Source organism: Colossoma macropomum, unplaced genomic scaffold, assembly GCF_904425465.1.
Source record: "Colossoma macropomum unplaced genomic scaffold, Colossoma_macropomum, whole genome shotgun sequence".
NCBI lineage: Eukaryota > Metazoa > Chordata > Actinopteri > Characiformes > Serrasalmidae > Colossoma > Colossoma macropomum.
The window spans coordinates 6,575,316-6,597,447 of NW_023494804.1; the positions used below are offsets into that span (position 1 = coordinate 6,575,316).

The 22,132-nt window shown below is 40.9% G+C and overlaps 1 protein-coding gene across 3 annotated transcripts; it reads right to left on the reverse strand.

Moving 5' to 3' along the window:
- Positions 1–533: 533 nt before the first annotated feature.
- rsf1b.1 (remodeling and spacing factor 1b, tandem duplicate 1) lies at positions 534–21,209 on the reverse strand. 3 transcript variants are annotated; one of them, XM_036594739.1, is made up of 16 exons: positions 21,041–21,209; positions 18,411–18,502; positions 17,969–18,061; positions 16,238–16,443; positions 15,847–15,992; positions 12,940–15,464; positions 8,047–8,319; positions 7,850–7,954; positions 7,683–7,762; positions 7,458–7,512; positions 7,243–7,361; positions 6,176–6,243; positions 5,528–5,738; positions 4,402–4,637; positions 3,681–3,860; positions 534–3,080 (listed from the first exon to the last, which is right to left on the reverse strand). In XM_036594739.1, the coding sequence occupies exons 1-16, from the start codon at positions 21,192–21,194 to the stop codon at positions 2,527–2,529; spliced, it is 5,097 nt and encodes a 1,698-aa protein (XP_036450632.1). In that variant the 5' UTR covers positions 21,195–21,209; the 3' UTR covers positions 534–2,526. The 3 variants fall into 3 exon arrangements, with proteins under 3 accessions (XP_036450632.1, XP_036450631.1, XP_036450630.1); XM_036594738.1 differs by having other exon boundaries at positions 4,402–4,634; positions 12,940–15,467; XM_036594737.1 differs by having other exon boundaries at positions 12,940–15,467.
- Between the last annotated feature and the right edge of the window lie 923 nt (positions 21,210–22,132).

Sequence of the window (22,132 nt, forward strand, 5' to 3'; positions counted from 1 at the left end):
TGAAAGAAATATAAACAGTTGCAATCATAAAGGACTGCTAAATATATAATCGTTTGACCGATTTAAAAATGCTTCTAACTATGTTACAGCAAAAACTACAGATATAGTACACGCAAGGATAAATTCATTACTTTACGCTTCTCCCCTCCCAGGTTACCATCGACTCCCACAGTGCAGGCCTGCGTCTCAGCCCACCGGTGCTGTAAACGCTCCTCCCAAAGATAGCGTCCATTATTGACCTGTTTCTTGTGTCCTGCGCTGAAAACAAGGAAGGCTTTATTCGCAAGGTGGTCAACATAGTGTTGGACATGTTTAATACCACAGCAAGGGGAAATTCCTTCCTCCAAACAACTGGCAAAGGATCATAACAGTAGGACTGGTGGACATCCGTATATTCTGCTAACAAGAAAAATATTGCTCAGATATGAAAGGAAAATAGTCTGTGTATTAAAGAAAAACAAAACAGGTTATAATGTTAATATATAATGCAGGAAAAATAGAAAAATTGATAGCATCATGGGTCTTGTGAAGAAAACAAGTGAAAAATCCCTTTTATTAAATATTCATATTAAATTGAGATGAAATGACTTGTTTGAAATCCACAGATAATATATGTGACACAAAGTTTCCCCCCGACACAGGGACAAACCTCCACTATCCTTCGGATAAACTACAACAATAAAAATAAAAAGAAAAACACTAGTATGTGACGTGTTCATCCTAAACAAATAAATGCTGAACTAAGTTTTACACATATACATGATCACATACAATAACATCACAAATGACACCTTTTCAATTTGGCCTTTGATGCACTCACGAGCTGCCGCGGTAATAGTGTTTGATTTTGGACATCGGTTCGACTAAAATGCAGTCAAAACATGCAGTTTTGACATCTAGGGAGGGAAAAGGGTCAAAAGCAGGCTATAAAATAGCATGGTGCATTATAAAACGGGTTTAAAGGGCCCATATCCTACATTTCTCTTGCATTTTTTACCTTTTTTTTTGAGTGGTACCAAAAAAAGTCAAAATTCATCCTCACATGATCCCTTAGACTTAAAACAGGCGCCTTTAAGACTGATATATGCAAATAATGTAAAAACGTCTGTTCTGATTGGCTGCCCTCTGTTGTGCCTCATTAACAAAGCAGTGCGGGCTGAAACACTCCTTACAACTTCAGCTTGGGCGGGGCTGAGCTGCTGTAGGCTGAATAGGAGGATGTTATGCAAATGCTTCGTTTTTGTGACATCACAAAAACAACATTCATCAATTTCCTCATATGGATCATATAGACTGGGGAAAAAAATTGACAATGTTTACATACTGTATCAAGCTATTATTTAAAAAAAAAAGCATGGAAAAATGATAATTTTTGCACTTTCATTAAGGGAGTATTACTTAAAAGGTGGCTATTTCTACACAAGACCCATTTGGTAGCAACATCCGTGTACCTTCCCACATGTACTACTCTGGAATTCCAACCCGTGGCTCCTGTGAAGGAAGTATGTGAATGATTGGAGCTGCAATTAGTTAAAAAATTACAATTTCAAGAATAAATAGTTTAACAAAACCAAGCTTATGTTCTCATTAGAATACAGACGTGGTCTTCAACTAAATGCAACTAGCAGTTTCAAACCAATCAGTGTTAAAGACATTTAAGAGCATATCCCACACCAACTGGGGGAAGAACTGAAGGGGGGGGGTCTCATTTAGAGCATTACTACAAAACTGATTCACTGGGGGGAAAAAAAATAAAATAAAAAATAATAATAATAATAATAATAATAATAACAATAACAATAACAACAATAATAATACATGTTTAGACCAGCAGGTAACGATGTCCAGACCTTGGCTGGAATGCATTTCCGACCCTCTATGCCGTTGCCACCGTCCTCATTTTCTCCGATTTCCCAGCGAAAATAAAAGTGAACAATCACGTATCTTCTAATTCAACAAATAATGAAAATATTCCACAATGACTCATGAGGTTTCCGATTTGCTGAAAAGGGAATGGCTACATGATTAGTGTAAAAGAGAGGTGGGGAGGTTGTTTCTACGTTTTGCCAGAGGCTTGGTGTCATATATTTCACTCGCAAAGATTAAAAAATAAAAACATCTTGGGGAGTCGCTTAATGATGCCCCAACCGACTACACCCTCGTTCGGTGAATTTATTTACATCTTGTGTTCAGGTGCTGTTCTCCTGCTGGGGACCAACTCGTGCAAAGCTGGTTCCCACCAGCCTCTGCCAAGCTGATGACCTTCACACAGTCAAATGGACCATCTCAAGCTGAAGGGTAAACATCCTGCTCCATCCCCAGAATTATCTTCAGTTCTTCCTGCTGGCACACAGAACACTGAGAACCGTGTCGGCCCAAATGTCCAAACGATACTGTATGTAACATGGCAATGACCGAAAACAAAATACAATAAGCGTGAAAAAGAAGAAAAACGCAAAGGAGTGCTGGATGAGACAGACAACTTTGAAAAACCGTAAAAACAAAAAGGAAAACATACGTCGTGTCTTACAACTGTTCACTGTTGCAGACATAGTCTACAAGGTCTGTGACCCCCAAAAGGTCATCCTCGTCTTCGTCCTGTGGCGCCATCTCCTGGGGAACCAGGCCGTTGGCAGCCATGGCCCCGGGAAGCGGCGCACTGCTGTTTTTCAGGCTGGCGAGAGCGGGGTTGCCCACGCCCACAGCGGGCCGCGGGATCAACCCCTCCAGGCCTTTCATAGGGCTCTGTCCATTGGTGGGAGGAAGCTCCACCAAGCTGTAGTCAAGAGAGCTAACCCCCTTTTCCAGGACGTCCTCAGACTCCTTCTCCGTAATCTTCTTCTTCTTCTCCTCCTCCTCCTCCTCTTCATCCTCAGTGTCGTCGGAATCGATGCGGTTCACCCGCTTGCGTATGGGCCGGTCTTCCTCCGACTCGTCCGAATCGTCGTCGTCCTCAGACTCCCTCCTGCGCTTGAGGGACAGACGCTGGCGCCGTTTGCGGGACTCCTCTTCCGATGAGTCGGCCTTCCGCTTCTTACTTCTCCGGTCTTCCTCTTCAGAATCCGCAGACTGGAAAGTTGCTGCAGAACGACAACACAAAAAGTTAGTATTTTTTAATATAAACAGAAACTGAAACCAACCACAACCGAGAATGGTGCTCGTTTTCACGAACAAGACAAATACTGAGACCCAAAATGAAAAAAAAAGAAAATGACTTAAATGTAATATTTTCTTTTTTTGATTCATTTTAAATTGGTTTTTGGTAACATTTTCCAATTCAAAACAACCACATTCTTATTACCAGAAATTTTAAAATTTTAAGATAAAAGATTGTTTAATTCCTTTTTAGAACGTGTATATCGTCATCAGATTGTATTTTAAAGCTAATTATTACAATTTTATAATTATTCTCTCATTACCACAGCTGTGAGGTTTTTTACTTGCGCCACACTTTGTTCTTTTTGTTCTATTCCAAAGGAAAACATTAGGGACTCAGCAGAGAAAAGTAATGCAAATGCTTTTGTTTTTTCTAATTAGGGAAAAAAACAGAATGAAATAGTAATGAGAAACATGGGCACATTGTGGTAATTAGAGTTAAAAAAAAAATGCATGACAATGAACCATTTTGATGTTTATTTGTAAGTTGAGGTTTCGAAAGGCAAAAAGAAGGTGAATCTGACCATCGCTCTCGGAGCTGGACAAACGCCTGTGGCTCTTCTTCTTGTCCTTGTTGGTGCTTGCCTGGGAGCCTTCTGAGTCAGATGTTTCTCGGTAGTTGACCTGCTTTTTCCGGCTCCGGTGGGAGCGGCGTCTGCGCATGTCCAGATCACTGTCACTGAATTCACTGGACCCCTCGGTCGCTACACAAACACACAAAATATTACCACAAATAAAACTACAAGCAAACAGTTTATACTATATTAACAATGTAATTATGGCCATTTTATTATTATTTACCATCTCAATAACTGTAAAATTGTGGTAAAAATGAAAAAAAGTTTTCTTTGGGGACTATTTTGCCTGCATATACCCCTCCATTGTGCATATATTTAAATGTTTTTGGTAAAACCTTCTCAGAACTATAGTAAAACAATGTTTACATTGTACAATTTATTGCACCTTTCTGTATGTTAACCTTCTGTGAGGAGCTTTCAAAGGTGTTAAATTATATAGACGTCTGGTTCCTATCATCACCACTGTGAACAATTCTGACACACTAAGTTTCTCTTCAATGGAGAACGACATCAAATGACTAAAATACATCTTAATAAGCAACTATTTCACATTATTAATGCAAAGTTACTACTTGTTTGGATACATAAAGCATATGGCAAATCCGAAGGTACAAAAACGTTTCATATTGTCTTGTTCTTTTCAAAAAGGTCCAAAGGGGCCTTTTACCAATTTCTGACTCCTCCTCCTCTTCATCAGACTCGAGCTCTTCATCGTCGGAGTAACCTTTGGGCCTGTGTCGCCTGCGAGGCCGCGTGTTCCGCCGCCGCACAGCCGTCCGCCGGGACGAAAAGCGTCTGGCCGGGCCGCAGCCATCACTGCCGAAATCGCTGTCGTCTAAGGACTGGGCCTCGGCCTCACTCTCCGCCTCGTTATCGGATGCTACAAACTCCTCCTCCTCACTACTGCAAGGTAACATTCAGAAGAAAGATTTCACTTGTAAAACAAGCACTGTGAGTAGAGTAGTACACTAATGACCACTCATTCCGGTGAATAAGGCCCAATCCCATTTCTTCTTTTTACCCCTACCCCTTTTTTCGAGTGTCACCCTAACCCCTTGGAACGTAGTTACAAAGGGTAGTGGTTGAAATCTTGCCCTACGTAATGGGACTCTCAAATAAAATACATTGCTTCATTAACAGCTACTAGCGCTGCTCTGTAGGCGACCCGGCCCAACTTCAGTGATAGCAGAGGAGGGTAAAGTTCAGCTCCTCACTGCTGGGCTTTAGTTACATATATACGGTAACATATGCCTTGAAAGAGGGGGGCAATTATTTATTATCGCCCACCCCTAATTTTTCGGTGATACGAAGCTGAAGTCAGCTATTCTTGTTCAAATTTTCCGGTTCCACCTTAAATGTTGCAGCAGTTACATTCTGGCGCTTCAGGCGTCAACACTGCTAGACTACTTAAGGTGGAGCGGGAAAGTTAGCTAGCTAGCTACCGAGGCATTAGCATACTTCGTGATTTTTTTATGCTTGTTACAAAGAAAACGACCATAATACATTGAAACGAATTTTTAGCAGAGAAAATTCTCACATTTGTGGGTTTCTTTGGTCTCTTGCTCAGCCATCTTGCCGGTTTTTCTCTTTTTTCCCCATAACACTCCTTTTGGAGTCTCTGGAAAACCTCCGTTTAAAGGGCCATGTAGCCCTAACACTTCACCCTCCCCCTTTATCTCAACAAAAATTGGGACACCCTAACACTAGACGTACAAAACAGAGGGCTAAGGGCTAAGTGGTAGGGGCGAGGGATGAAATGGGATTGGGCCTAAGTCTATCACTGCCCACTGTACCTGTCACTTAGGCGGAACTCTTCCTCGCTCTCTTCTTCGTCCACAGTGCTGTCACTGTCTAGATCATTAAGGCGCCGCCGTTTTTTCCTCCGCTGACCTGCGCTGGGCCGCTGGGGCCGCCCATTCTCTTTTCCCTCTTCCTGTAAGATGGTGGATATGTCCTTCCCTCGGTGGCCTGTAATATTGGCCATGTCCTTTCCTCGTCCCGCTCCTACAGGCAGACGACCAAATTTTCACTCATCTTTTATCTACCACCACCCCCAATTTCACACTATTAACCTGTTAGCCCTAAAGTCAGCGCTATCCAATACAGTCGTATGCAAAAGTTTTGGCACCACTGGTCGAATGACATGTTTTGTTGATTTCCTAAGTAAAAATCAGTGAACACGTCCTCCACAGAGAACACACTTCGGCACATTTTCATGCACAATTACTGTTTATTTGTTGAACTTAACATGTCAGGGGAAAAAATAAAACAAAATGTGGTCCTTGCAAAAGTTATGACAGTTTATATTTTCTTTTCCAACATGTTAATCTCAGCAAATTCAACAAAACATGTAATCAACATGTAATTCAAACTTCTGCAAACGACTGTACAACAAAAACTAAACTTCATGTCAGAACAGGAAAATATCAAAACACTTTTACCTCCTCCTTCAGCTTCTTTGATATCCTCTTCAATTGCTTCATCGATAGCTTCATCAAACTCATCAAACCTAACAAACACAAATGGGCAAAAAAAAAAGGCATGAATTGATTTCCAGCACAAAAGAAGCAAAGAAAGCCGCAACCACACTAGAAATTTGTCGTTCACATCACTGAGCGAAAGAGACGTGACTGAGGCCGGGCATGACAGCACAAAAGCATAGTGTCGCAAAATGATCTGCAGCAAAAACATATAGATAACCAGCATGACTGAAGGTAGTGGGGTGCAGCTGCGGTTAGCCAAGGAGCTAACATCACACTTAGCAAGCTGGCTGATTATTCGCCCTGTAGTCTGCATCGTGTAATCGCTCATTGCGGCAAATTCTATTAAAACTGAATGGAATTTTGCTCATGAGTTTCTGCTTGTGAACTCTAGAGTAAGTGGGCCTTAAAGGGGAATTTCACCAATGTTTCTATATTTCTGCATAACTGCATCGTTAAAACATTCAGAGTGGTTTGATGTAAAACAGCTCACTATAAAGAAACTCTTTGGCTCTGTGTTCTTTACAGTGGTGCTGATAGGAACCAGGGGTCACAATGACTACAACACAAATAAAGCAATTTTATTTACTATCCAAAACCACCAGTGAACCTACACATGTCTTCTCAGCTGACTTCTGTTGGTGACTGTAAAATAAGTCATAAATCTGAAAAATAAGTTTTCTTTGGGAACTATTTTGGATCACAATGCCCTGCATGTGTCCCTCTGCCATTAATTATGTTAAAGTCTTCCCAACCTATCATAAAAATAATATCTCAGTGTTTTCATAACCATTCCATGTAACAACTTTCTGTGAGGGAGCTTTTAGAGCTATAAAACTCTTCAGACGTCTGGTTCCTATCACCACCACTGTAAACTGTAATTCTGCCTCTGCAAGTTTCTCTAGATCAGAGCATTTCACACCAAACCACTCTGAATGACTGTTTCTCAACCATTTAAATATGCAGAAATTTAGAAAAATCAGAAAAACTGGAATTCGCCTTTAACCAAACAACAGCTAAAGACATACCTGTAGCTTATATATTTCTTCGCTCTTGTTGATCTTCTGCCCCAGCTCTTGATTTTCTTGACTTCCTTCTTCTCTTTCGTCACCACCTCCACCTCCTCTTTTTCTTCTTCCACCTCAACCTTTTATTAAAAGTTGCTTTGATTATTTCAGGATATTTTTGTTAGTGTGATATCTATAAATTATGTCCAAACCTGCAGTGAAATATTCATGCTTACAGAAGGCGTGATTATATTTTCAACGCTGATCCCGACATAAACCAGACGCTCTTTCCTGAGGAACAAAAGAAAAATTACTATAAGTTAAAATCACTTCAGAAAACATCTCAGCAATGTAGATGCAAGAGATGTAAAGCAAATATGACTATATCACAACCACGTCTGATTTTTTTTCTCAAATTATTTTCATTTCAGTTGTTTTTTCCATAAGTAGATGCACGTTACCTTCGCTCAGCACGTTCCTTCTTTTTAAGTGCTGCATCTAGACTCTGTAGCTGCTCTTCCAGCTTGTCACAAAGCAGTTTCTGAAAGAAGACCATCATATTTAGTCACAACTCCCAAAGCACAGACATTTCATTTCAACAATGGGACAAATCTAATGTATTACATACATGCTGGCAAGGTGGGCAGAACCATTCGCCATCTGGGATGATCATAAGAGGAGGCCGGAGACAAGCCGTATGATAGCCACTGTCACACGAGTCACACAGTAGAATCTGACAGGGACAAATGGACAGTTAAGATTAGCTGCTTGACAGTATAAGAGTCTATGTGAAATTTCCAAAGCACAAATACATTCAACACATACCAGCTCAGGATGGTTGGGCAGGCCACAGTGTTTGCAGGGGTCATCGTTTGGAAGGTCTTCATCTGAACACGAGGTAGACGAATCAGAGCTGTTCCTCGCTCTATTGCAGTTCCTCCTCCTCTTCCTGGTTTTCTCCACCTTATAATCCTCATCACTGTCATCTTCCTCAGTCTCCTCTTCCTCACTTGAACTCTCATCGTCGTCATTCTCCGAGCCTTTCTTTTTACGCCGCGTTCGGGTGCTGGACCAACGTGTCCGCCTTCGGCGTCTCCCCTGTTTCAGATTGAAAATGACAAATTCCAGATTTAACAAGAACATCATCTTATTCTACAGTGTTCACCGAAACAGATACCGTATCAGTACCATCAGCAACACTGGCAGTTAAATACAGTATCAGTAATAGAGAATGACTAATATTTGCTGAACTCGAGCAGCGTCCGACACTTGACATAAGCACGAGGGTACGGCTCACGCACATATTAATCAATGTCTTATATCTGACTTCATCAAAACCACTTTCTTGTTTCTACACTTTCTGGCCATTTTATCAGCTCCCCTAACCATATAGGAGCACTTTGTAGTTCTATGGTTACAGACTGTAGTCCATCTGTTTCTCTGCACACCCTTTGTTACCCTGTTGTTTAATGATCGGGACCCCCACAGGACCACCACAGAGCAGGTTTTATTTAGGGGGGTGGATCATTCTCAGCACTGCAGTGACACTGACGTGGTGGTGGTGTGTTAGTGTGTGTTGCGCTAGTCTGAGTGGATCAGACACAGCAGAGCTGCTGGAGTTTTTAAACACCTCAGTGTTGCTGCTGGACTGAGAATAGTCCACCAACCAAAAATATCCAGCCAACAGCATCCTGTGGGCAGCGTCCTGTGGGCAGCGTCCTGTGACCACTGATGAAGGTCTAGAGGATGACCAACACAAACCATGCAGCAGCAGATGAGCTATCATCTCTGACATCTACAAGGTGGACTGACAAGGTAGGAGTGTCTAATAGAGTGGACAGAGTGCTTAAAACTCCAGCAGCACTTCTGTGTCTGATCCACTTGTACCAGCACAACACACACTAACACACCACCACCATGTCAGTGTTACTGCAGTGCTGAGAATGATCCACCACCCAAATAGTACCTGCTCTGTGGGGGTCTATGGGGCTCCTGACCGCTGAAGAACAGGGTAACAAAGTATGCAGAGAAACAGATGGACTACAGTCTGTAACTGTAGAACTACAGTAGTGCTCCTATATGGCAAGTGGAGCTGATAAAAGGGACAATGAATGTAGAAACAAGGAGGTGGTTTTAAGGAAGTGTCTGGTCAGTATGTAACAAAAAACAAAACGGTAACAATCAGTTGTGTGCAAAAGTTTGAACATCCTCAGTCAAATTACATGTTTCTCTGGCATTTTCTCAGGGAACACGCTTACTTATGGCTTTTTGCTGCAAATTTTAGTGCACAATTTCTACTTACTTGCAGAGTTAAACATATCGGAAAAAATAAAACAAAATGTAAAAATGCCATAACTTTTGCACAGGCCACATTTTTTTTTAATAAGTTACGTCGAACAACTTTTTTTGGAACTGTTTAGAAGTGTTCTTTTTAGAGGATGTGTTCTTATTTTTTACTTAGAAAATCAACATGTATATATTTCCCCACTGACACCTATGAAGTAGTTAGGTTAGAGTTAGTATCAATATCAGTACTTGGTATTAGCAGATGCTTTAGGATTAGGTATCAGTATCGGAAGGAAAGCAGTGGCATCTCTACCACTCTAGCAGTGTTTCCTCATACGTTATACTTTGGCGTCAAAGCATTTCATTTTTGCACTCTCATTTTCTGCAAACCTCATGGTCACTGGCCAAGCTTAAACCTTACAACCTTACTCAAACACAGAAACAAAAGAAATGGCAGTATATTAGAGAAGTGTATTCTGATCATTTCAGGTGTCACTGTAGTAAAAAGTTATCTGCGTCTTCGTTTTCAACATGTTTAACCCCTTTTGACAGTAATGATGGTGTTAGTTGCAGGTAGACTATATAATCACAAAACCAACCAGACCAAGTTTCTCCTGTCAGTCATAAACAATTTGATTCACTTCTTTTCCTCAGCCACAGCGCATAAAAATGGCTGTGGTTTTCACACTTCTAAACAAGACCTTCTGACCAGCTGCAGTGTGATCTACTGGAGTCAAGAGGCTCAGAAACACATCTAAATCATCAGCCTTGAGCTGAGCTATATAATAAATGGCAGTGCAGCAGACAGCAGGTCAAACCATCTGATTTGTTTACACACATTAGACACACTTGCTTTTGTTATATATATATATATATAATATATATATATATATATATATATATATATATATATATATACACACACAACATTATTATAACATAACATTATGACCACCTCCTTGTCCATTTTATCAGCTCCACTTACTATATAGGTGCAATTTGTAGTTCTACAATTACAGACTGTAGTCCATCTGTTTCTCTGCATACTTTGTTAGCCCCCTTTGTTCCGACAGCAGCATGTATGTGTATATGTGTGTGTGTGTGTGTATATATATATATATATATATATATATACACATACACACACACACACACATACACACACAAACATGTATACATACATGCTGCTGTCGGAACAAAACCTCATATCTCCATTTGTCATTTTTTAGTTTTTGAGATAACTGGAAAGTGCCTGTTACCCTTTACATTGTGTGTAAATTTCATGATGAATAAACCAACAGAAATGACTTATTTTTTTATATCTATAAAAAACACATCACTCGCTTAAACAACAGCAAAGTAGCTTTCCTCAAAGCAGTGGTTCTGAAACCAGTCCTCAGGGACCTTCAAATGGTCCACATTTTTGCTTCAAACTACCTTGCATTACACTGAGACTGATCAAAAACGTGGACCATCTTGGGGTCTTTGAGGACCAGCTTAACAACCACTGCTCTAAAGACGCAAGTTATTAATATTGGTGCCCAGCTGACATGCCTGAATAGTCTTATAAATGAAAAACTGTGGGTATTTGTAATCGATGAGTGCAATCATTGTAAATAAATAAACTGTGTTATTTATGCTTTGCAGTCGGTGTCTTCCTCCACGGACCACAACCACATCCCAATCCCCAGAGCTACATCTCAGCACCAAAGTATTTTAAATCTGAGGTAAACCTGAAGCATCAAGTCAGTGCTTTTTATTACTTTAAGACTTGAACATGGCAAAAATAATACAATTTGAACTGCACAACAGCACATACAGACTCCAATACGGCATGTACTCACATTTTAATGTTAATCATTTTAACTAATGTTTTATTTAAATCAACTGGCTGTTGAAATATGCTTTGAAGCTGCATGATCCGTCTTCTCAGTGCGTTTGAATGTCAGTTTAGCCGTCCTTTATATCTTCATCAGAACAGCTGACGGCTGGTTTACTTTATGGCTTACTGTTTAGCATGATCCAGTTTTATTGGCCTCCCATGATGATGCAGTTACCCGTTGCGTTAATGTGCGGTAAAATCCCTGATATGCGCACTGTGGTACATGTTGAATACATATATTTCTACTGTCTTTTTTGTAAAGGACTTACGAGAAATAAGCATTTAAGTCATGGATTCAGTACGATTTCAGATTATTGTATCTGATTTTATCACAGTAGCTGCTCCTTTGGTTTTGAATGCGCCGTTTCAAAACCAGAAGAAGCATGTTGTGGGCAGTAAAGCAGAACATTTCTACAACAGTTAGGGTTTTAACCAGTCATGACTTGCAAGAAAAAAGCAGCAGTGGCAGGAGCGCATTTTGTATATGGTTTTGGTGGCACGACTCTAGGCATAATAGTCACACACTTATCATACGCGCTGATGTTTAGGTAGACTATAGACATTTAGACCTTTTTGTTACCTTCTGAAAATGCTTCTTACTGCTGCAGGTTGTGGGACAGGCTATGCTTACGTTACCAGGCTGAAGTGGCACAAATCTGATTTTTTGCTCTAATGTGACTCAGATCTGATGTTTTCAGGGCTGTGTGGACATGCAAATCTGATCTTTTCAAATCCGACCTAAACCACTTTCATATGTGGTCCTAGATCGGATACGTATCCGATTTGTGGCCATGCGACCTTAATGTGACGCTCAGATCGGAATTCATGTGCTTTTTCTCCACTGCATGTGCACCATCATTCAGCGTTACCATGGCAGCAGCGCTGAACAGCAGTTAAAGCCTGTAAACGGTGGAAAAGCAACACCTCACCTTTTTCACCTTCGTCTCTAATAATTTAGCTGAGAGCTGAACAGAGTTAATTATCTTCTCAGCGAAGCTCGTTCTGCTCGTTAGTTTGTTTGCTGATGATGCACATGACTCACGTGATTCAGTCACGTGACATTACTGAGTAGGATGTGCGCATGTGGCTCATTTCAGAACGCTGGTTCGTTCACATTAATGACAGATTTGTGTCACTTACCTAAACAAGTGGGAACCATCATGGCAGAGAGATCAGATTTGAGCAAAAAATCGGATTTGAGCAATGAGGCTTGTAATGTAAACATAGCCATAACGTCCATTTGAGGCACCTCTGTGACAGTGGAGTAAACAGAGTGCAGAAACGAAACGTGAAACAAAAACAAAGGGTTGGAGCTGGATGGGGTTTATTTTCCTTCAAACCTGATCCTTTAAAAATTCCACCAAGTTTAAAACCTCTAGTAGTAAAAATCAGACATTTAGACATTTTAGGACCTTAAGATTTTCATATCTACTTTATAAGACTTTTTAAGGATCCACAGGAACCCTGTGTTAGAGACCGACTTATCATCTGATGTCATCTCATCAGACATCACAACACTTCTATAAACAGAGCAACAAAAACAGACGTACCTTTGGTTTCGTTTGAGCCTCTGGGTCGACCTTCCTCTCCCTCGGTTTCTTCTGTACAATATTTTCCTCCTCCTCTTTCTCTCCGTTTTCATCCTTGTCCTTCTCCGTCGAGGGTGTGCCCTGTTTCTTCTCCACTTTTCGGTCCTGGATCTCCACTATTTTGGCCGTGGGTCTGCAGATCCTCGGCGACCTCCTCAGGCACCTTCCCTCACCGGTTTCCGACTCAGAGTCTCCCTTGCCCTCTTCTCGCTGCAGCTCTGCCTTCCGCCTGTGAGCCGGGACCTTGATTTTCAGACGTAATCCTTCCTGCGGGACACTGCCATCCTCTTGATCTTCCTTATTCGCCTTCACCTCATTCTTCTCCTCTTCTTGATTCTGCTCCGTCTTTTTCGCTTTGGAAGCTTCTCTAGTGATTTTCGTCTCTTTAGAAGCTCCTCTCTGTCTGCCCTTTTCTTTCTTTTCCTTTACTAGACCACTGTCTGGTTTCGGTTCATCTGTAGAAGCTTTGCTTTCCTCTGTAGGCTTGACTCCATCAGCATCCTGCTTCTCAGAAGCCTCTGTTTGAGGTCCAGCATCACACTCCACTGAAGCGGCATCAGATGAAGGATCTTTTCCTGTCTTTTGTTCCGCTCCCTCCTCACTAGCTGGGGATACTTCATTAACCTTGGCGTCCTCTGAGGTAACTTCCATATCCTCAGTCTTATTTTCTTCTTCTTTATGGATCTCCATTTGGGATTCTTTAGGTGAGGCAGCCTCTTTCTGGTCATCTTGTGCTGCTGATTCTTTCCCAGTAGCTGTTGAACCACTTTCTTTGGAGGCTTTATCAGTTTCTGATGGGACAGTTATCCCATCAAGGTCTGATTCCAAAGGTTTACTGATTGTGGATTCATTTGTCTCAGCACTAACCATTGTCTTTTCAGAGGATTCAGATGTGGATTTTTCTTTCGGCGAAGGTGGTTTCTCCTTCTCTTTGGAAACGTCTGTATCTTCAGGGAATGCATTTTTCTCCTCTGTTAAACCACCAGATTTTTCCTTTTCCTTAACAGCCGGGAGTTCATTCTTTTCAGGAAGCTGCTGTTTCTCAGTCTGTTTAGGAGAGTCTGATCTAGACTCTTTGCCCTCCTCCACTGAAGCACAGTCTCCTCCAGTGCCGTCAACAGACTTATGGTCTGTTTTGGTTTCCTCACAGGCAGACGGCTCACTTCTCTCTTCGACGGCGAGCTTTTTCTCCGTCTCATTTCTGACAACAGATTTTTCATTCTCTTCATGAGTTGAGTCCGCCTGTTTTGTAGACGCCTGGGACTTCTCCAAAGAAGTCGATGCCTCAGTCTCCTTAGGAGCAGGTGATTTAACCACCTCTTCAGAAGCTTTTTCTTTCAACACTACAGCATTTGTTTCACTTGTGTGGTCCGACAGATCTGTCATTTCTTGGTCTTTAGTGTCTGTTTTTTCTTTTGAACATGATACGCTCTCACTTAACATGACTGGCTTCTTCTTTTCCAGTTCAGATTGGTCTGTGGTCTCCATGGCACTAGATTCCTCAGGTTGTATCTTGGCGGGAGGGTCTGAGGTCTCCGCTGCAACATCTATACTAGATGACTTATCAGTCTTTTCCATATCTGTTGACAACTGCACCTCTTCAGGCTCTGACGAATTTTCAGTTGACTTAGAAGTTGCTTCTTGCTTTGGTGATGTTTCTTGGCCCTGTTTCACGACTGTAGTTTCCTTGTGTGAACTAGATTCCTCAGGTTTGTCCACTTCCATGGATTCTTCTACACTACTTTGGGTCTCATCTGTCTTCTTAGACTCTTCTCCCTGTTGCTTTTCTTTGTCGTTGTCTTGTTCCTCAGTTTTTCTTGTGTCCGAAGGCTGATTTTTGACTTTGGTATCTGCTTCTTGATCTTCAGAAAGAGTCTGCAGAGTTTCTTTTTGCATCTCTTGGCTTTTCTGTGTTTTACTCTTCACAACTATAGCAGATGAGACATCCCCATTCAGCTCATCAGCATGTACCCCATTTTCCTCACTTGCTGCCTGCTTTTCTTTCACTGTAGTAACAGCTGGATTACGGACAATGATGCTGCTGCCACTGCTTCCACAATTGGTTTCAAAATCCTCACTCAGCTTCATCTCCCTTTTTTTCAAAGGGATTTTAGCTTGTTGGTCATTTTTAATTGCTCTCTGTACTTCATCTGAAGACTTCTTCTGCAACTCCTCTGTTTGCTCCGAAGACGGTGGACCACAGGTTTCTGGTGCTGAGTCAGATGAGCTTTTGCGTACTTCGCCTTCCCCTACGGGCTCCTCTTTGATTGCTTGGATAATGGTTCCATCAGCTCCCGGTGGCTTGTCAGGTTGACTGTTGACCTCTTCTTTCACATCTTTGTTATCTTTCAACGTGTCATTTCCCTCTGTTGTTTCTTGCTTCAAATTATCCACTTTGGACAATATGCCGTCCTTTTCAGTTTTGGTAGAGACAGAAGATGCATCTTTTGATTTATCTTCATCCAGATCGTTTTGTTTCTTGACGTCTCCTTAAAGACAACAGTATAATTATCTATACAAGCTGAAACTCCCCCATCTTTCTTAGGCAAATATAAAAATATATGCAGTCAGATCATGTTTAAGCAATTCAAACCAGTAGCATATCTCGAATTTCATTATAAGGGGGGCCTCATTACAGTTTGGGGAGCTGGCTAGCAAGCATTAAGGCCCAGAGACATAGCTATAATGACGATGACCACAAATTGGCCTTTATTTTAGCTAAACCATTAAAAAATTACACACCTATTGGCTTGCAAGAGGAAAGGCCGAGGCCCCCCAAGTCCCCCAACAGCTGCACTCTCCAAACTACAGCATGCAACATGATTCATAACAGACAGTACAGTAAGTCCTAGCTTTAGTATACAATACCATCATCATCTTTCTTCTTGTTCTCTTCATCCTCTGGGCTTGGGCTGTTACTAGATGACCCTTCCTCCTGATCTTTCTTGACTAACAGCGCAGGATCAATCTGAGTCTTCAGCAGTCCAAGGATCTGAGCCAAATCATCTCGATTTCTGCATAAACAAACAAGAGATTATAGTTTAAAATTCACATTATGGGCTCATTTCCACCCCTGTTATAGATTTAAGGAACCAAACAGAAATTTCCATTTTTTTACTCAGTTATGTTCAATGCACCAACACTAAGCATAGTTTTCCTGCATATTATTTTTCCAAAATTGCCTGAAATATTGAAAACTTTCAGAGAAAAAAAAGCTGTAAACATGAACATTATTTGTTCAGTGCAAAGTCACACTTACCTAACAATGCATTTCCAGGAGGAACCATCTAGATCATCCTGCTCCTCCACATACACTCTCACGTTGTGATCTTGGTCGAGCTGGAACCAATACATGAGGCCATCTTTGTCTCTGCCGATGGGCTGCAGGCGCATTTTATCCGGGTCTTCTTCATTGATGGCTGTCTTGAACTTGACATTGTCATCAAACTGGCATTCGCATAAATACTGGATGAATAAAAAGAAATATTGTTACAGCTTATCTACAGCTCATCTGTTTTTAGTACACTAAAATGCATGGAATGATAATACAGGCTGCAAAGCTGTAATGGATGATGTACAATGAAATATAGGATCCATCTGATTCTGTAGACCGTGAGTGCATTTACTTGCACTCAATAATCTGATCATAACCACATTTCTGGAGTTATCAGATTATTCAAATGATCATTCAAACAGCATACTCTGATTTCTTAGATCGGAGTAAGGTCTAGAAATCTGATTAAGAAATCTGATAAAAAAAAGAGCTGGAATTTAGTTCAGTAATCAGATATCTCAGTGCTGTAAACTCTTGCTCTGATTTCTTTCACATTTCTCAGTCTGCACATGTAGGAAAACAGATGGCGGTACCGGAAATAAGCAAGCGAGACGCAGCAAAACACTTTCGGAGCGACACTGAAACCAATTACATGCTGGACGAAACAAAGAATGAATATTTTCAGGTAAAGTGACTCGATGTTTAAAAAAGCCGCAGCATGAAGTTTGAGTTTTATGTTTTGTTTGCGACGCGTCTTTTTCTGTAAGTTTATAGGCCAGCTGCAAAGCAGAAATCTGATTACTGCCTGACTCATGTAAACCTGGAGATTTCCCTTTCCTTAGTGACAATATATGAAATTAGCATTACTGCAGCCGGATTAGTTGGCTAAATAAAGGCCTCACAAAGTGAAGTTTTCTACAATATTGCTCACTACAACAAAATATGAAGCTAGTGCATATTCATGAATATTATATTTTGGTTTTCTAAGTAAAAATTTAACGCATCCTCTACAGAGAAGAAGCTTCTTCACCGTATAAGAAAATTAATTAATTAAATAAAATATGGCCTGCGCAAAAAGATTTTTTTCTCCCAATATGTTGAACTCAGGGCACTCAAATTTTCAGAAACCTTCCATATTTAAGTGCGTTCCCTGTGGAGGGTGCATTAATCTAGTTTCACAATCAACAAAATATTACTTGAACGGGAGTGTTCAAACGTTTGCATACAAGTTCAGGTTAAGGTTAGGCTATGTGACGTACGCTATCGTGTGACACCAGAGTTTCCAGCACCACAAGATTCAAGCCATTCGTGCCACTCAGCTTGGATGAGATCTTAACCGGAAAGCTTATGTTTGCTTCATAGCATTCAGATTTTTATGCAGTACACACTCATTTTTTGGCCGAAGTAAAATTCCCATTTTATTTTCAAATGTAAAGATGCACTGAATACAGATCCCACGTCCTGCGCAGATCCAAACGTTAATTGTATTGTGTATTGTGTCTCCTCATCTCTGTCACTGGGCAAGTTGGGGAAAAAGTTAATGTTGAACCCTGCTGGTTATCGGATCGGTGACATTGCTGTCTTCAAGTTTTCACATCTTACATTTTTGCTATATTGCCCACCCTTAATATACAGTGCAGACAAACAGGTATTGTTGGGGTAAGTTACTGCCATCCTACCATCCTGGCACTCTGCAATAACTGAGCTTCAATTCACCTTGAGAATTCCTGTCTTGCACTCCACCGTCATCTCCCGATAGCCCTTCTTCTCCAGCTCCCATGCCCATGTGGTGTTGAACTCCTGACATATCTGTTAATAACACAAAGAAAAAGTGATCACTATGGATACTATAATCCGTTTCACGTCATGAAGTCTAACCTCTGTTGTGCATACAAGAAATAAAACTGAATGGGATAAAGCGACTTTCAAATAAGCAGATTACCAATGCAACATCATTGATTTTGAATCTAGTTTCCAGTCCTGGATTTCATATTACACTAGGTGGCCAATCAGTTACATTAACAGTTCGCTTATCTACCAGTGGTTACAAAAATACAGGATGGAAACCGCATTAAAGGTCCAGATCTGAAGGACTCTTATCTAAACATTTATTCAGAAGAATATAAAAATATCAAACTATCATTATAAGACAGCTTACCTTTACAAGATACTTCTCCCATCTCTCTGCAGAAACAGACTTGCCTATTTTCCTCAATAACTTCACATGGAGATCTACCAGCAGCTTAGGAACTGCAATGGAAAAGGGATGCAAGAATATACAGGATGAATAATGATAAACAGTCCTCAGTAATGCTATTTTAAACATGTAACAACTGGGAAAAGACAGTAGAGGCTTTACGATACAGACATTTCGACCTTAAGTATTGGCTGATACTGATACCGGCCTGACATTTCTTCTCTTAGACCTACTGAGCTTTAAATGAGCAGTTTTTAAACTGAAGCATGAAGTGGAACTACATTTTTTTCCTTTTTACAAATTCAATCGTTGAGATGTAAACAAAATTATTCAAAGTGGTTTGATGTGAAAAGATTTACTGTAGAGAAACATACCATCTCAAATTTCTTTACAGTGGCACTGTACCAGAGGTAAACAGAGCTTTTTTATTTACAATACAAAAACAACCACCGAACCTACGTGTTTCTTCTGAGTTTTTCTGTATAATGTCGACAATAGTAAATCCTGAACAGTAAATCGTAAACTAACGTCTCAGACAACAGGCAGTGTATTTGTAACCATTTCATGTAATAACTTTCTGTGATGGAGCTTTTAGAGCCATTAACCTCTTCAGACGTCTGGTTCCCTTCACCCCCACTGTGAACAATTCTGACTCAGTAAGACTCTCTACAACCTAGCATATCACATCAAAACACTCTGAATGACTTTGTTTATGTCTTAACCATCCAATTATGCAGAAATCTTGAAAAATCAGTCGAATTCCCCTTTAAGTACTCTTTAAGGTACGCATCTAAAAGTAGACCATCATGCTCAAACTACTCAAACACTACCAGCCCACAGGAACGAACAGAAAGCATGACATCACACACTGCGAATGTGTGCTATTCCAGGCTAGATCTGTTACAGGATTGGATCTGATTCATTCTCTTTCCCTCCAAATATCCAGCATTTTCTGCTGATGATAGACAGATCAGCTCATTAGCTCTGGCTGGGCGATTAAGCGAGTTTTGTTTTCAATCACGACTTTGGCTCTCAACGATTATGAGAATAAGATAATTGAGAGAAAACGATTAATATGCTTCATTCTGGTTTGCAAGGACGCACTAGTTTTGTCTTGTGTTATGTATTCAGCACACCCCTTTCCTTTTTAGTATCGAACGACATAATTCATAGCACTGTAGTGAAAAAGTATTGAATTTCAATACTCAGCCAGGCCAGCCTTTAACTTCCTTAGTCTGAGTAACTGACTGGAATATGCTGAACATAGTTGAACAAAAACGTTGACTATTTTAATTAATATATTTAACAGTATATTACTACTCCTACTAATAATAACAATAATAATAATAATAATAATAATAATATTGTTTTCATTAGGTTGTGGAAGTGCACTACAGCATAGTTGATCTTTATTTAATATTTTTATATATTTAAATGCATACATGTTCATATATCATTATTTTTTACATTTACAAATTTTTTCCCTTGTTTTTCAGATGAATTATTTTTAACAGTGGATTTCCTTGAACTTTAAGACATTTTTTTTAAGTTCTACAAATGCCTGACGTTTCCAAAGCCAACGAGTAACCACGTTAAATAACCGTGATCTCATTTCTGACCAAAATAATCGCGATTATGATTTCTGCCATAACCGAGCAGCCCTAAGCCAACTAGTTCAGTGTTTATAACACGAGGGAACATGAAGTTGCTCAGCTAAGCGGCTCTTTGGCGGAGACATAGGAAGCCTCTGCAAGCCCTGCGAGTGGAAAAGACTTCTCCTGATATAATTTAACCAAACCGCAGTGATTAAAACGTCAGAAAAGACACAATTAACGACATTTTCTGACAGGGCTCACAGCACTAGCCGCTTAGCCGCGGAGCTACAAAAGCGCTCCAGCAGGAAAGTTTACACGCACTGCGCATGCGCGGCGCCGTTAGCGACCCACTCCACTGCCAAATTATTATTCAACTGAAAATAAGCTGTGCGGGGTTTATTTTTTGGGGGGGACGTGAAGCTCCGTTTTTGCCACAAACGACGACGTTCCCTGGCTTAAAGCGACGGCCAGCCTCCCGTACGTCTCAGACGAGTCTAGCAGAAGCCTGGCTTTTTTTCTTTTTCTGGCGAAGAGCGATTTTAAGTAGCTAGTTAGTTAACCTAGCTACGAGGCTGAACTCGGCTTCTCGTTCGGATTTTCCCGTTCCACCTTAAACGGTGCAGCAGCTGCATTCACGCGCCTGAGGCTCCAGACCGTAACTGCTGCACCATTTAAGGTGGAACGGGAGAATTCGAACGAGAAGCTGACTTCCAACTCAGAAAGCCAGCCACGATAATAAACCCTCGCCGTCACACAAAGCACGACCCGTGTGCAAACAGACGACGTCTGGAAGCAAAAAGGAAAGTTAGCAAGCGTCGAAAACTACAGGTTTTAGCGGTTAAAATGCCTCAGAAAGGCAGCAGAGGAGCGTTCGTGTCGAGCCGAGGCGTCCCGAAGCACACAATAACACAACAGCACCAGCACTCAGAAAGGCGATGGAGGTGTAGGGAGCTTTCCCTCCCACATCGCAGCTCTTCTGCCGCGAAAAACTCGAACCTGTGGCCGTTTCCTCCAGATATCGCTCCAGCTGGGGAAACGTAAGCTCCGGTAGATCCAGCAGGGCCCCGTAGCGCTCTAAAAAGGAGCAGATGACGGCGAAGCTGGGGCACAACGCGGGGGAAGAAGCCGCCGCTGCCGCCGAGGCAGCCATTTCTACGATGGACGGGTGGAGGACCAATGACTCCCCACAATCCACAGCGCCGAAATGAGCCTAGTGGCCCAGAGGTCTTTGCGGCGCTAATCAGTAATGTAAACAAACGGCGAGCCGGCGAGCCGCGTTTACATTCATGTTTATTTCCGAAAAAAGACCTTTTAGCTGGTTATTTTTCACACCTTCACACCCTCAGCTCTTTATCATCCTCCTGCTTATGTAAATGGTTGGATTAAAACTCGGAAGAGAGAACAGATTTGGGTTTTTTGGTATTTCTTTACTCAAGTAGTGGATTCACTGATTGAAGCAGCTGTAAATACTGTACACACTTAAAAAACATGGTTCTTTAGTAAAGACAGTGGTTCTGTATAGAACCATGAACACTCAAAGAACCATTTGGGTGCTTAAATGGTTCCCTGCATGGTAAAAGTGTTCTTCAGATTGATGGAGAATGTGTTGTATATGTAACTATATTACATTTATTCATTATTTATGTAAACATAAACAGTCGTGAATAAGGAATGAAAACGAGCTGGAGATCAACCTTTACATTTATATTACTTTCCAAAAGAAGCTGTTTTAGCTGATAATTTTTCACACCTTCACACCCACACCTCTTTATCATCCTCCTGCTTATGTAAATGGTTGGATTATAACTCGAAGAGTGAACAGATTTGTTTTTTTTTGTTTTTTTTTGCAATTTTTTACTGAAGCAATGGATTCACTGATTGAAGCAGGTGTAGATGTAAACACTTAAAAAAGATGGTTATCTATGGGTTTTTTTTAGTAAAGACAATGGTTCTGTATATAGAACCATGAACACTCAAAGAACCTTTTGCATGCTTAAATGGTTCCTTGCATGGTAGAAGCATTCTTCAGATTGATGGAGAATGTGTTGTAAATGGTTCTATATAGCACCAAAAGGGGTTCAGCTATTG